Source organism: Dermatophagoides pteronyssinus, unplaced genomic scaffold, assembly GCF_027571235.1.
Source record: "Dermatophagoides pteronyssinus isolate colony J.1.1.1.1 unplaced genomic scaffold, Derpt_VIB-CSIC_2022.12 sq0015, whole genome shotgun sequence".
Classification (NCBI taxonomy): Eukaryota; Metazoa; Arthropoda; class Arachnida; order Sarcoptiformes; family Pyroglyphidae; genus Dermatophagoides; species Dermatophagoides pteronyssinus.
In genome coordinates this window covers 832,391-846,474 of record NW_027461539.1, presented here as the reverse complement: position 1 = coordinate 846,474, position 14,084 = coordinate 832,391, and the positions used below count along the sequence as shown (strand labels likewise).

Here is a 14,084-nt window from a genome sequence, read left to right as displayed (position 1 = left end):
AATTATGTAAATTAGAGTATTTAAATTGTTTTGATTTTCAAACAAAAAAAATAACTATTCATATCGAATCGATATGAAACAATACTATTCGATTGAAAAAAAACAAATGTTCGAATTCAATCGTTTAAAAAAATTGTTCGTAATTAAATAACAATAGTGAAAATAATATATAAAAATCAGAATCAGAAATAATATTTAGTGTGTTATTTAGTTGTTTGTGTGTGGCAAGAATTTTGGTTACTGAAAAAAAAATAAATATGAAAATTATTATTTTACGTTTCCAAATCGTCATCTTGTTGTTACAAATGATTGTTGGTATGAATGTTCAACATGAAAAGTCTAATGATCAAATTATGATACCATATAAAACAGTATATGGTGTACCAAGTAAATGTACGGGAACATCCGATCATAAAACAACCGAAAAAGAATATAGTACCTGTCAAATAAATGTAATTAAGAAATGGAAAATAGAATTACAACATTATGTAAGCTGATTCAATAATTATTCCTCAAGTCAAATCATAATGTTTTTTTTTCTTAAACACACAGTACACCGATAGTTGGAATTTTTGTTGCTTCGTATATGATGCCCTAAAATGCGAAACCAAAGTGTTGTATGAATGTGATCCAGACTATTCCGACCGCAATGACAAAGAAACAAGACGATTGTTTGATAAATCATGTCAACCAATCGTTTCGAAAAAACCTTGTGGCAAGAGTGAGGATGGAGGTGATGATTGGTTATGGAAAGGATTAGGAATTGCTGCAGGAGTCGGACTATTCTTGTATTTGTTATACGAATGCATTAACTTTTGGAGAAAGGAGTATAACACAGAATTCATTGCGAAAGAAGCTTACAAAGCAGAAAAATATCGAAAAATCTTTGAAAAGGAATACGATCTTGCTGTATATGATCAAGAAATGGATAATCTCAACAAGGATATCACACAAAACGTATCCATACAAACAAACAATAATGAACAGTCACAATCGATTTCAAAACAAGACGAAGTAAAAACAAAAGAAAAATTGAAAAAAGATTTGAAAAAAATTGAAAAAAAATTGAAGAAAGAAATCAAATCACAAATCGAAACAAAGTCGAAAAATTATCCAAGTTTCTGGGATGAATTCGAAAAAGATCCAGAAAAATATTATGAACAACCAACCGGTGTGGTAGCAAAAAGTAAAAAATTTTTCACAAGGTTATGGCCGAAAAAAGATGTGATTAGTGAAGAACAACTGAAAAGAGAAGAATTGATGCGATTGGAAGCTCGTCGACAGTATGAAAATATCCGAAAAAATAATCGATTGCAATCAGACAAAGTATCAACAGGGCAAACAGAGTATGAAAATTTAATCGAAGAAAAAAACATCGATTCAATTTCGGCACAAATGCTTAGCATTTCGAATCAAGAACAAACAACAGATTTTTCTAAATCTACAAAGATGAATGAACAGGAAAAATACAAAAAAAATTTTAAAGATACCAGACAAAATGAACAAAATCAACTTGATAAAAAGTTAAGAATGGTATTAGAAAAGCCTACAAGTGAAGATCAAACGACGAAAGGCCAAGCCAACAAAATTCCAGTTGAAAGGTTGAAAAATGAACAAAATACACTAAATAAAAAGTTAGAAATGGCTTTAGAAAAGCCTAAAATTTCAACTGAAGAGTTAGAAAGGATTAAAAAAAACTACGAACAAAAGGCTATAAATCAAGAAAATGAATTCAAAAATTATATCAAAGAAATGGAAAATATAGTGAAAGAGAATTATGTGAAAATTGATAGAATGAAAAAAAATTTAAAAAATGAAATAAATAAGTTTAGTGAAAAAAGTTATAATCCAAACAAACCGGATGAAATGAAAAAAATGGAAGAAACGAAAAAAGATATTCAAGAAAAAAGACGATATATACAACAACAAATAGATAAAACGAATCAAATGAAAGCATCTATACTAAACGAAAAAAAATATCTTGATAAAGTAATTAAAGAAAAGAAAAAAATTTTTGATTCTCATAACTGGTGGTTAAACAATGAAGAAAAAGTTGATAAAAAAATAGAATTCAATATAATACCATTTCATGTAAAAGAATTATGCTTTTGTACGGAAAAAAAATTACCATCATTTCCATTACAATCAACTGAAACAAAATCGTCAATCAAACACATACAACAAAAACAACCAGATAGCGTTGTAGTAAAAACCCAAAAACCTCAATTGCAACAAAAAAATTCATCATTAATGATGATGAAAGGTAAACAAATGAAATCGAAATCACCATCACAAAACATTAACATCAAAAATTTGATTGCTAATTCAACGGCAAACATTGAGAAACAATATCAATCTAAGGGAATAAAAGTCGTATATAAACCAACTAAGTACAGAGGTATTGATAATATAATAAAACCGGGTAAATTATGGAGTAATAGAATACAAATATTAAGAGAAAGTAAAATAACAGATGACCAACAACAATCTGAATGGTATTGTCCAAAAGATAAAAATGTTGTTGAATTACAAACTGTATTTAATTTTCAAAATACTATTCTCGTACCAGGTAAGATTAAAGTATGGTCAGAAAAATGGAGAAAATGGATTAGAAAAAATAAAAAAAAGAACATCAAATCTAAAGGAAAAAGCAAAATCTTATCATCAAAAAAACCAGTTAGAGGAAAAACAAACAAACAAAGAATAAATAGACCAAAATCAGCTAAAACAATGCGAATATCAAATTGGACAAGAAGAAAAAAAATTAGAAAAATTACTATTAAGAATAATAATGAAGATTTTCAAGAAAAAAAGTTGAAAAAAAATCTTAAAGAAGAAAGAAAAAAATTTTATAATTTGAAAAAAGCACAGAAAAAATACAAAACACAAATAGAAATGAAAAAAGAAGAATTAAATTTTGAAATAGAACGATTAGATATGGAAGAAAAACAATTAAATGAAAGAATATATAATAATATTGGTAAACTAAGTCAAGAAGATCAAATTGATATTGAACAAATTCGAAATGATATTTTTGAACAAAGAAAACAAATAGAAATGAATAGAAAAAATATTGAAAATATTGAAGAAAAATTAAATTATGATATAAAAAAATGTAAAAAAATACAAAAATATAATGAAGAATATTATGAAAGACAATTGTATAGTTATTTAGATAACAAAACAAAACCTAAATATGAATATGATGAAAATGAAGATTATTTTAATAAATTTTTATCACCTTTTTCAGAAACAGTAGAAGATGAACAAAATGATCAAAACAATGAATATGAACCAAACGAAGATAATCATCAAAAATTTTCATCTCCCATTTCGAAAAGATCAAAAAGAGAAGCTAATAATGAAAAATCATTAAACATGGTAGCATCAAATGGTCAAATCAAATTATCACCAACAACAACATCTATAAAACAACAAAAATCATCCAATTTCCTTCATTCATTGGCAAAACGAATGAAAAAAATAATGAATCAAACAATTTTTTCAACAACAGCAACACAATTGCCTGAACAACAACAACAATTATTATCCGACACAATTATTCGACAAAATTAATACAAACAAACAAAAAACTAAATTCAATTCAACTCATTAATAAATAACTTATAATAAACAAACAAATAAAATTCATATTACTTGAAAATAAAATAATAATAAAAACTTCGAATTCAAACAATAGTGAAAAAATTCGTTCGTGTTAATTGAATAACAAATAGTGAAAATAAAACATATAAAAATCAGAATCAGAAATAATATTTAGTGTGTGTTAATTTAGTTGTTTGTGTCGAAATTTTTTTTTTTTGGATAATGAAAAATATTTTACGTTTCCAAATCGACATAATTTTGTTTTATTTTATTCGTATGATTGTTGCTAATGAATTACAAGATCAAAAGTTACAAGATAAAATTATGATACCATATAAACCAATATATGGTGTACCAAATAAATGTACTAAAACATCTGATCATCAAACGACAATCGAAAATTATCGAACTTGTCAAATAAATGCCATTGGGAAATGGCAAATAGAATTACAACATTATGTAAGCTGATTCAATAATTATTCCTCAAGTCAAATCATAATGTTTTTTTTTTCTTGAACACAGTACACCGATAGTTGGAATTTCTGCTGTTTCGTATATGATGCCCTAAAATGCGAAACAAAAGTGTTGTATGAATGTGATCCAGACTATTCCGACCGCAATGACAAAGAAACAAGAAGATTGTTTGATAAATCATGTCAACCAATCGTGGCGAAAAAACCTTGTGGCAAGAGTGAGGATGGAGATCTTGAAAAGATATTGACAGGAATAGGAATTGCTGCAGGAGTCGGACTATTGTTGTATTTGCTATACGTATGTATTCAATTTTGGAGAAAGGAGTATAACTCAGAATTCATTGCAAAAGAAGCTTACAAAGCAGAGAAATTCCGACAAAAATATGAAAAGGAATACATTCGTGCGGTTTATGACCATGAAGTTGATATTCAAGATAAACAATACTTCACGAATGCTCCTAAACAAACAAGTGAGAATGGAGAAGCACAACCAATCAAAAAGCAAGAAAATGTGAAAATACCGAAAAAAGAATTGAAAAAAATCAAAAAGAAAATCAATTCACAAATCGAGGCAAAGTCGAAAAATGATCCGAGTTTCTGGGATGAATTCCAAGAAGATCCACAAAAATATTACGAACAACCAACCGGTTTTAAGACGAAAGCTAAAAAATTTTTCACAAGGTTATGGCCGAAAAAAGAAGTGATTAGTGAAGAACAACTGAAAAGAGACGAACTGATCCGATCGGAAGCTCGTCGACAGTATGAAAATATCCGAAAAAATCGATTAGAATTGGACAAAATATCAACAGGGAATGAAAGTTCGATTGAAGGAATAAACGACGATCCTCTTTTGGCAAAAACGCTCAGGACTTTAAATCAAGAACAGGTCGATGTTTATCGTGAAACCATAAAAACTACAGACTTTCCGGAATCTGGATCAATGGATCAACTGGAAATATACACGAAAAATTTCAAAGACACAAGGAATAGGTTTCGAAATGAACAAAATCTATTTGATAAAACGTTAGAAAAACTTAAAATTTCAACTGAAGAGTTAGAAATGATTAAAAACTACGAACAAAAGGCTATAAATCAAGAAAATGAATTCAAAAATTATATCAAAGAAATGGAAAATATAGTGAAAGAGAATTATGTGAAAATTGATGGAATGAAAAAAAAATTAAAAAATGAAATAAACACGTTTTGTAAAAAAAGTTATAATCCAAACAAACCGGATGAAATGAAAAAAATGGAAGAAACGAAAAAAGATATTCAAGAAAAAAGACAATATATACAACAACAAATAGATAAAACGAATCAAATGAAAGAATCTATACCAAACGAAAAAAATTATCTTGATAAAGTAATTGAAGAAAGGAAAAAAATTTTTGATTTTCATAACTGGTGGTTAAACAAAGAAGAAAAAGTTGATAAAAAAATCGAATTCAATGCTTCAGTTGCGAAAAAAGAAATTGAAACAAATGTATTAAATTTTATAAAGGAAAAATTAAAAAAAAATATAGTACCATTTCATGTAAAAGAATTAAGTTTTCGTAATGATGATCCATCAACCAATACGAATTCGTTAGTAATTCTAGACAGAAAAGACAATAATGAAAGTAATTTACAATCAACATCGGAACAAATGATCCTAAGTCCGAATGAAAAAAATATTATGATACAAATATTAGAAAAAAAATATATACAATTAAACGAAAAACTACAAAAAATTCAAGAAAAAGAAACAAAATTTACGATAAAAGAAGCAAAATTATCTACATTACTAGCGAATTTATGTGTAAAACAAGTGTATAATGATGAAGAAAAACGAAAATTCAATGCAAAAAAACGACAAAATATAAATGTTTCACAAAAACAACAAAAACGATTAAACAAACAAAAACAATTATTAATGGAAGAAGAAATAAATTTAAAATATGAAATGAAAAAATATGAATTACAAAAAAACAAATTACGAAAACGAATGGAAAAATTGGAAAATCAAAAACAAAAATTAAATAATGAACAAAAAAATTTAGTCGATCAAATAAAATATTTATGCGGATCATCAAATGACAACATATCAGAAACGGATAAAATGAAACTTGAATCACAATTGAAAATAGAATATCAAAAGAGAATGAAAAAATTAAAATCATTTAATCAATATGAAGATTTATATCGAAAACAATTGTCTGGCTATATACAAGAATCAAAAATGCCAATACTAAGTGATGAACAAAAAAAACAATACTGTCAATATGATGAAAATGAAGATTATTATAATAAATTTTTATCTCCATTTTCAAGAAATTCAAGAATACCAAAGATAAATACAGAATATTTAACTTATTTTAATAAATTTTTGTCACCATTTCCAGTAGAAAGATCAAAAAGAGAAGCTAATAATGAAATTAAATCAAAACATAGTGGTCAATCAAAATTATTATCATCATCATCATCATTATCTACAACAAAACAACAACAACACCGGCAATCATCCAATTTTATATATTCATTAGCAAAACGTATACAAAAATTAATGAATCAAACAATTTTTTCAACAATAACACCTGAATTGCCTGAATGTTAGAAAGAAAAAAAATAATAATCAAATAATAATAATAAACAAAAATAAAATTCATAATTAATAACAAAAACTTTCATTTCATCGTTTTTTTTGTTTCATCAAATTGTTCAATATTAATAGAAAGAAAAACAAATGTTCGAATTCAATTCATTGGTAAAAATTGTTCGTTAGTCCATAAGGCTGAAATGTAGTGAAATATTGCATTTGAAATATTTCATTCACATTGCTGCTAGTGTGAAACCCCTATCACGAAAATTCGTTTAAAAACAACAAACTTGTAATTTTCGTCGATACAAATTAAATCGTAATCGTTCTTAATTAAATCCGATAACAATAGTGAAAATATAACATATAAAAATCCAGAATCAGAAAATAATGTTTTGTGTGTCGAAATTTTGGATAATGAAACAAACTATTTTACATTTCCAAATCGACATTTGTTTGTTTTATTTTATTCGAATGATTGTTGTTAAGGATGATGTTCAAGATGAAAAGTTACATGATAGAAATATGATACCATATAAAACAGTATATGGTATATCCGGTAAATGTACAGGAACATCCGATCATAAAACGACCGAAGAAAAATATCGAACCTGTCAAATAAATGCGATTAAGAAAAAAATGGCAAATAGAGAGAGATACAACATTATGTAAGTATACACTGATTCAATGATTATTCCACAAGTCAAATCATAATTTGTTATTTTTTTCACTTTCAAATACAGTACACCGACAATTGGAATTTTTGCTGTTTTGTTTCATCATCACATCTATACAACAACAAAAATCATCCAATAATCATGGATTGGTTGGCCAATACACGAATATAAACAAATGAATCAAACAATTTTTTCAACATTAACACAAATGTCTGAACAACAATACAAAAAACTAATTAAAATAACTAACAAATAACTAACAAATAACTAATAAAACAAACAAATAAAATTCATATTATTAAACTTTCATTTCATCGGTTTTTCTTTTTTTTTCATCAAATTATTGTTCAAAATTGAACGCGGGAAAAAAAGCAAAGATTTTTTTTCAAAGCAAAACTTGTTGCTGAACAGTTAGAAAATGCTAATTAATTAATTAATTCGAAAAAAAGAACTGTATTCATGTTCGAATCGATTTGAAACAATATGATTGATTTTCGAATGTTCGAAAATCAATAGTGAAAAGTTCGTAATTGAAATCCAATAACAATAGTGAAACATGAAACATAAAAATCCAAAACGAAAAATTATTTATTGTTATTTGGAAATTTTAGTGTTGTTTGAAAAATGAAAAATATTATGCATTTGAAAATTGGTTTTATGTTTTTTCATTTTATTTCAATGATTGTTAGTGATGAAATTCAAACTCAAAAAAATGAAAAATTAATGATACCATATAAACCATTATATGGTTTACCAAGTAAATGTAAAGGACAATCGGATTATCAAACGATTTCCGAAAATTATCAAACATGTCAAATGAATGCTATTAATAAATGGAAAATAGAGATACAACATTATGTAAGTTTTGATTATTTCATTGGTAAGTCAAAATAATCATACAATATTTTTTGTTGTTTTTTGTTTTTTTTTTTTTGTTTCAAACACTGAAAGTACACCGAAAGCTTGAAATTTTGTTGTTTCGTATATGGTGTTTTGGAATGTGAGACAAAAGTATTGTCTGAATGTGATCAAGATTATTCTGATCGTAATGATAAAGAAACAAGACGATTGTTTGATAAATCATGTCAACCAATCATAGCAAACAATTCTTGTGGTTATGAAGCTAAAATCGATAGTGAAAATAAAGATCTTACATGGTTATGGATAGTATTAGGAATCGGAAGTTTAATATCAAGTATAGCTGCAGGTTTAGGATGTTATTTTTATAAAAATAATAAAAAGAAAAATAATTTAGCAATTTTACCGAAAAATGAATCAAAAAATTTACAAAAAATCCATAGAAAAGATTCGGTTTCGGAAAAAGGATTGGATATTTTGGATAAAAAATCTACTACCGATAGCGTATCTACGATTAGTAGTAAAAGTAGCGGATCACGATCATCTGGTGTGAAAACAAAAAAGAAAAATATTTTTGGACAAAAATTTGGAAAAAATAAAGGTGAAAAAGAGAAAAAACTTGATAGAAAAAAAACAATTGCTCGTGGACAATATGAAAATATTCAAAACGATGAATTACAATCAGATCAAATATCAACAGTGCAAGGAAAGTATAGAAAATTATCTGAAGATGATCAAATTGTTGATGGATTGTTGTTGGACGATGAAAAGAATAAACAAACGAAATTGTTACAAGATATAGTCGAAACAAAACCGATAACAGATACTACAACTAGTATTGATGATCAAAAGAATAGAAAACTTTCGACAAGAAAATCGTTCAAAGATAAAAAACCAGAAAATTTATTAAGCTTAGTAGATGATAAGAAATCTGGAACGAAAACAGTAGAAGATCGAATGTCTGAAATTTCAACAAATGTTTCGATCAAAGATGAAAAGATAGAAACACCTACAGCCAGCAACGTGGTTGATGGCGAACAACAATTTATATCGAAACCAGTTGAAGATCAAACGACCACCGGAATTTTGAAAAGAATTTCATCCGATAAAAAAACGGAAAAAACATCAGTTAAAGATGGAATGTCCGAAATTCAAACAAATGTTTCGATCAAAGATGAAAAGATAGAAACACCACCAGCCAGCAACGTAGTAGGTGGCGAACAACAATTTGAATCGAAACCAGTAGAAGATCAAACGACCACCGGAATTTTGAAAAGAATATCATCCGATAAAAAAACGGAAAAAACATCGGTAAAAGATCAAATTTCAGAAATTCCAACAGATGATTCGGTTAGTAAAGAAAAGCCATTAAATCAAATTGAAATCATCGAAGATGAACAAAAAATTGAATTGAAACAAGAAAAGAAAACTGATGGAATTTTGAAAAAAATTTCATCCGATGATAAAATACAGCAAACAACAACAACAACAACAACAACCAACATTGAAGACAAACAACATATTGAATCGAAACCACCACCATCACCAGAAGAAGAAGAACAAGCAATTTTAGCAAAACAATTAAGAAGAGAAAAAAAAAGAAAAGAAATCGAAGAAATGTTTTTAAAACGAAAAGTCAATATAGATGGTGGAGGAGTTGAAAATGAAGGATTTACACCAATACATTTAACCGATTCAGATATGGAAACATTACTTGAATCGGATTCAGATGATGAAAAAGTACCGGTTTTTATTTCCGATGATGATAAAGATAAAAAACCATTACAAAGTATATTGAAAAATGCAAAATCCGAACAACAACAAGATCAAATACAAACAGAAAGTTTACAATCAAAAGCAACAAAACAAGTTACGTTTGATCCAGAATTGGAAGAAAAAGCACTTGAAGATTTGAAAACATATATTGAAGAATTGAGTGAATATGTTCACGAGAAAAAATATGAAAATGCTAAAAAAGCAGTTGAATTAAAAAAAAAATTAAATGATGTAAAACGAATTGAAAACGAATTGGATGTTAATGATTTGGATGATGAAACAAAAAAAGAAATAAAAAATATAAAACTAGAAATACAAGAACAACTGGATACATTAGAATATCGTAAACATGAAGTTAATAGAATGAGTGAATCAATAAAAAGAAAAAAACAATCATTTAAACTAATGGCAGAAGAAAAAGAAGAATATTTTTCATCATTGAAACAAAATGATGACCAAACATCTCCGCCGCCGCCACCACCACCACCACCACCGCAGCCAAAATCAACAACAAAAACAACAACCATAAAACAAAAAGATGAACAAAATATATCTAGCGATCAAAAAAGATCAAAAAGAGAAATTAGTAATGATGATAAAATTGAACAGAATGAAAAATTGAGTAAAAGTAAATTGAAATTTATTAAGAAAAAAACACCATTCAACAAAGATATAACTAATGAACAACAACAACAACAACAACAATCCGAACAAATTATTCAACCAAAATTATCATCAACAACAACACAGCAACAACAACAACAATCATCATCCAATATTACTGATTCATTAACAAAACGTATACAAAAAGCAATGAAACAAACAATTTTATCTGCAGCAACACAATTACCTGAACAACAATTTCCCGATTTTACTAAACATTTTTAAATATTTTTTTTACAAGCTAGAACAAAAAAAAAATTATAAAATTTTTTTTTTATTTTTAAAAAAATTTATTGAATAAAATTAAAATTTAAATGTTATTAAATTTTGAAAACAAATTATTTTGAATTCAATCGTAAGAAGAAAAAAAATTGTTCGTAATTGAATCCAATTAACAAATAGTGAAAATAATATATAAAAATCCAGAATCAGAAAAAATTTAAATTTGTAATTTTGGTGTTAAAAAAAATGAAAAATATTATGTGTTTGAAAATTAGTATTTTATTTTTCTATTTTATTCGAAGGATTGTTTCGGTTGTAGTTCAACATGAAAAGTCTAATGATCAAATTATGATACCATATAAAACAGTATATGGTGTACCGAATAAATGTACAGGAACATCCGATCATAAAACAACCGAAAAAGAATATAGAACCTGTCAAATAAATGCCATTAAAAAATGGAAAATAGAGATACAACATTATGTAAGATGATTCAATAATTATTCCTCAAGTCAAATCATAATGTTTTTTTTCTTAAACACACAGTACACTGAAAGTTGGAATTTTTGTTGCTTCGTATATGATGTCCTAAAATGCGAAACCAAAGTATTGTCTGAATGTGACGCAAACTATTCCGACCGCAATGACAAAGAAACAAGACGATTGTTTGATAAATCATGTCAACCAATCATGGCAAACAATCCTTGTAGCAAGAGTAAGGATGGAGGTGATAATACGATATGGATAATATTAGGAATTGCTGCAGGAGCAATTATAACTCTGATTGTTGGTTGTATTTTCTTTTGGAGAAAGCAGCTTAACCCAGAATCAAATGCAAAAAAAGCTTACAAGGCAGAACAATTTCAAAAAATTTATGAAATGGAATACGCTCGTGCTGTTTATGATCATGAAGTGGATAATCTCAACAATAAATCCTTACAAAACGCATCGAAACAGACGGGTAATAATGAAGAACCACAACCGATTAAAAAAGAAGATGAAGTACAAATATTGAAAAAAGAAATGAATAAAATTGAAAAAGAATTAGAGAAAAAAATCAAATCACAAATCGAAGCAAAGTCGAAAAATGATCCAAGTTTCTGGGATGATTTCAATGAAAATCCAGAAAAATATTATAAACAACCAACCGGTGTGGTAACGAAAAGTAAAAATTTTTTGAAAAAGTTATGGCCGAAAACGGAAGTGAAGAGTGAAGAACAACTGAAACGAGAAGAATTGATCCGATCAGAAGCTCGTCGACAGTTTGAAAATATCCAAAATAATCGATTAGAATTAGACAAAATATCAACAGAGCAAACAAAGTATGAAAGTTCGATTGAAGAAATAAACAGCGATCCACTTTTGGCACAAATGATCAGGGCTTTTAATCGAGAACAAGTCAATGTCCATCGTGAAATGATAAAAACTACAGACTTTCCTGAACCGGGAAATATGGATCAGCTGAAAGAATGGACGACAAAATTTAAATCAACCAGGAATAGGTTTCGAAATGAACAAAATCCATTCAATAAAAGGTTAAGTAAGATATCAGGAAAGTCTACATGTAAAGACCAAGCCAAGAAAATTGCACATGAAAAGTTGCAAAATGAGCAAAATTCAGTTGATAAAAATTTAGAAAAGCCTGAAATTTCAAATAAAGATCAAGCCAGCAAACGTCAAGAGAAAAAATCTGTATCGAAGTCATTAAAAGATAGCTTGATAGAAGAGCAAAAAACAACCGAATTGGAACCGGAAAAACCAAATTCAAAAATTCAAAAAAATTCGTTTGAAGAAGATACGCCGCCAGTCAGCGTTGTGAACATGAAACAGCAATCGAACCAGCAAAAGACAGCAAGCGACAATCTGATAGACGAACAAATTTCTCAAAAAGATGATGATTTAGAATTTGAATTAGAATGGATAAAATTTCAACCAGAATTAAAAAGACAAGAAGAAGAATTTCAAAAAAAAATCGATCATTACAAAGCTATAATAGAAAGGAGAAACAATGAATTGGCTGATGAAATGAAACAATTAGATAATGAAGAAAAACAACTAAATGAAATGGAAAAAAGCGGTAATCTAAGTAAGGAAAATCTAAAAAAATTGAGAATCGACTTTTTAGATCGAAAAAAACAAGCAGAAAAATATAGATTAGAAAATAAAAATTTTGAAGAAATACTAAAGGATGAAATAATACGATTTGAAAATGCAAAACAAAATAAAGAAAATGCCAAACAATTGTTTCGACAAAATTATTATCTTAATAAAGAAAAACAAAAAACATCAACAGTAGATTTTGAAGTAAAAATGTTGAAAAAATTTCAACAAGCAGAAAAAGAACGACTTATTGATCAAGAAAAAGATCTTAATGAATTAAAAGCTATAATTGAAGCGAAAAAAGAAAAATTAGCTAAAAAAAATGAACAAATAGATTTTGTTGAAAAACAATTAAATATGATTGAAAAACAAAGAAAACTAAATATGGATGAACAAAATATAAGAAATAATATTGTTAAACAAAAACAACAAATAGAAAATGTTGATAAAAAATTGATTGAAAAGCTTGAAAAATCATACAATAATGAATTAGAATCCATTAAAGAAGCATTAGAAGAAAATGAAGATTATTATCAATATTATTTGACACTTTATTCACAAAGAACCAAAAGAGAAACTAATGAAATAGGAAATGTAAATGAATTAAGTAATGATGAAAAGAATTTATTGAAAGAATTTATTGAAGATAAAAAATCATTCAACAAAGATATCAAGGTGCCATCTAATGTACAACAATCAGAGTATAGTGGTGGTCAAATCAAATTATCATCAACATTATCTACAAAACAACAACAACAATCATCCAATTTCATAGATTCATTAGCAAAACGTATACAAAAAACAATGAATCAAACAATTTTTTCAACAACAGCAGCAACACAACAATTGCCTGAACAACAATTTACCGATTTTACTAAACATTTTTAATTTAATAACAAAAAAAAAATAAAAAATTACATTTATTATTTACAAAATAAAAAAAGATTAAAACGATATTCCTTTAGGTGGTCTCAAAATTATCATAACTTTTTTTTTATATATTTATAAAATTTTTGTGTTTTTGCGATTATAATTTTCATTGGTTTCCAACTCTGAATACAATCTGGAAAACCTGATGAAAAAAATATCATCGACCTTACCAAACACCACCAACACCAACAATATCATCAATTG

The 14,084-nt window shown here is 27.0% G+C and overlaps 4 protein-coding genes and 1 long non-coding RNA gene across 5 annotated transcripts; all 5 read left to right on the top strand.

Annotated features, from left to right (window-relative positions):
* The first annotated feature begins 206 nt into the window (after window positions 1-206).
* Window positions 207-3,625, top strand: LOC142645580 (uncharacterized). The gene is made up of 2 exons (XM_075822105.1): window positions 207-488; window positions 553-3,625. The coding sequence occupies exons 1-2, from the start codon at window positions 258-260 to the stop codon at window positions 3,574-3,576; spliced, it is 3,255 nt and encodes a 1,084-aa protein (XP_075678220.1). The 5' UTR covers window positions 207-257; the 3' UTR covers window positions 3,577-3,625.
* Window positions 3,626-3,818: 193 nt separating this feature from the next.
* On the top strand, window positions 3,819-6,703 carry LOC142645581 (uncharacterized). The gene is made up of 2 exons (XM_075822106.1): window positions 3,819-4,065; window positions 4,129-6,703. The coding sequence occupies exons 1-2, from the start codon at window positions 3,829-3,831 to the stop codon at window positions 6,670-6,672; spliced, it is 2,781 nt and encodes a 926-aa protein (XP_075678221.1). The 5' UTR covers window positions 3,819-3,828; the 3' UTR covers window positions 6,673-6,703.
* Window positions 6,704-6,862: 159 nt separating this feature from the next.
* Window positions 6,863-7,634, top strand: LOC142645564 (uncharacterized). Its single transcript, XR_012846673.1, has 2 exons — window positions 6,863-7,322; window positions 7,398-7,634. It is a non-coding gene; the product is annotated as an uncharacterized LOC142645564 (long non-coding RNA).
* A 293-nt stretch (window positions 7,635-7,927) lies between these two features.
* On the top strand, window positions 7,928-10,899 carry LOC113791593 (uncharacterized). Its single transcript, XM_075822102.1, has 2 exons — window positions 7,928-8,189; window positions 8,283-10,899. The coding sequence occupies exons 1-2, from the start codon at window positions 7,956-7,958 to the stop codon at window positions 10,851-10,853; spliced, it is 2,805 nt and encodes a 934-aa protein (XP_075678217.1). The 5' UTR covers window positions 7,928-7,955; the 3' UTR covers window positions 10,854-10,899.
* A 197-nt stretch (window positions 10,900-11,096) lies between these two features.
* On the top strand, window positions 11,097-13,867 carry LOC142645605 (uncharacterized). Its single transcript, XM_075822203.1, has 2 exons — window positions 11,097-11,333; window positions 11,397-13,867. The coding sequence occupies exons 1-2, from the start codon at window positions 11,097-11,099 to the stop codon at window positions 13,836-13,838; spliced, it is 2,679 nt and encodes an 892-aa protein (XP_075678318.1). The 3' UTR covers window positions 13,839-13,867.
* Window positions 13,868-14,084: the final 217 nt, after the last annotated feature.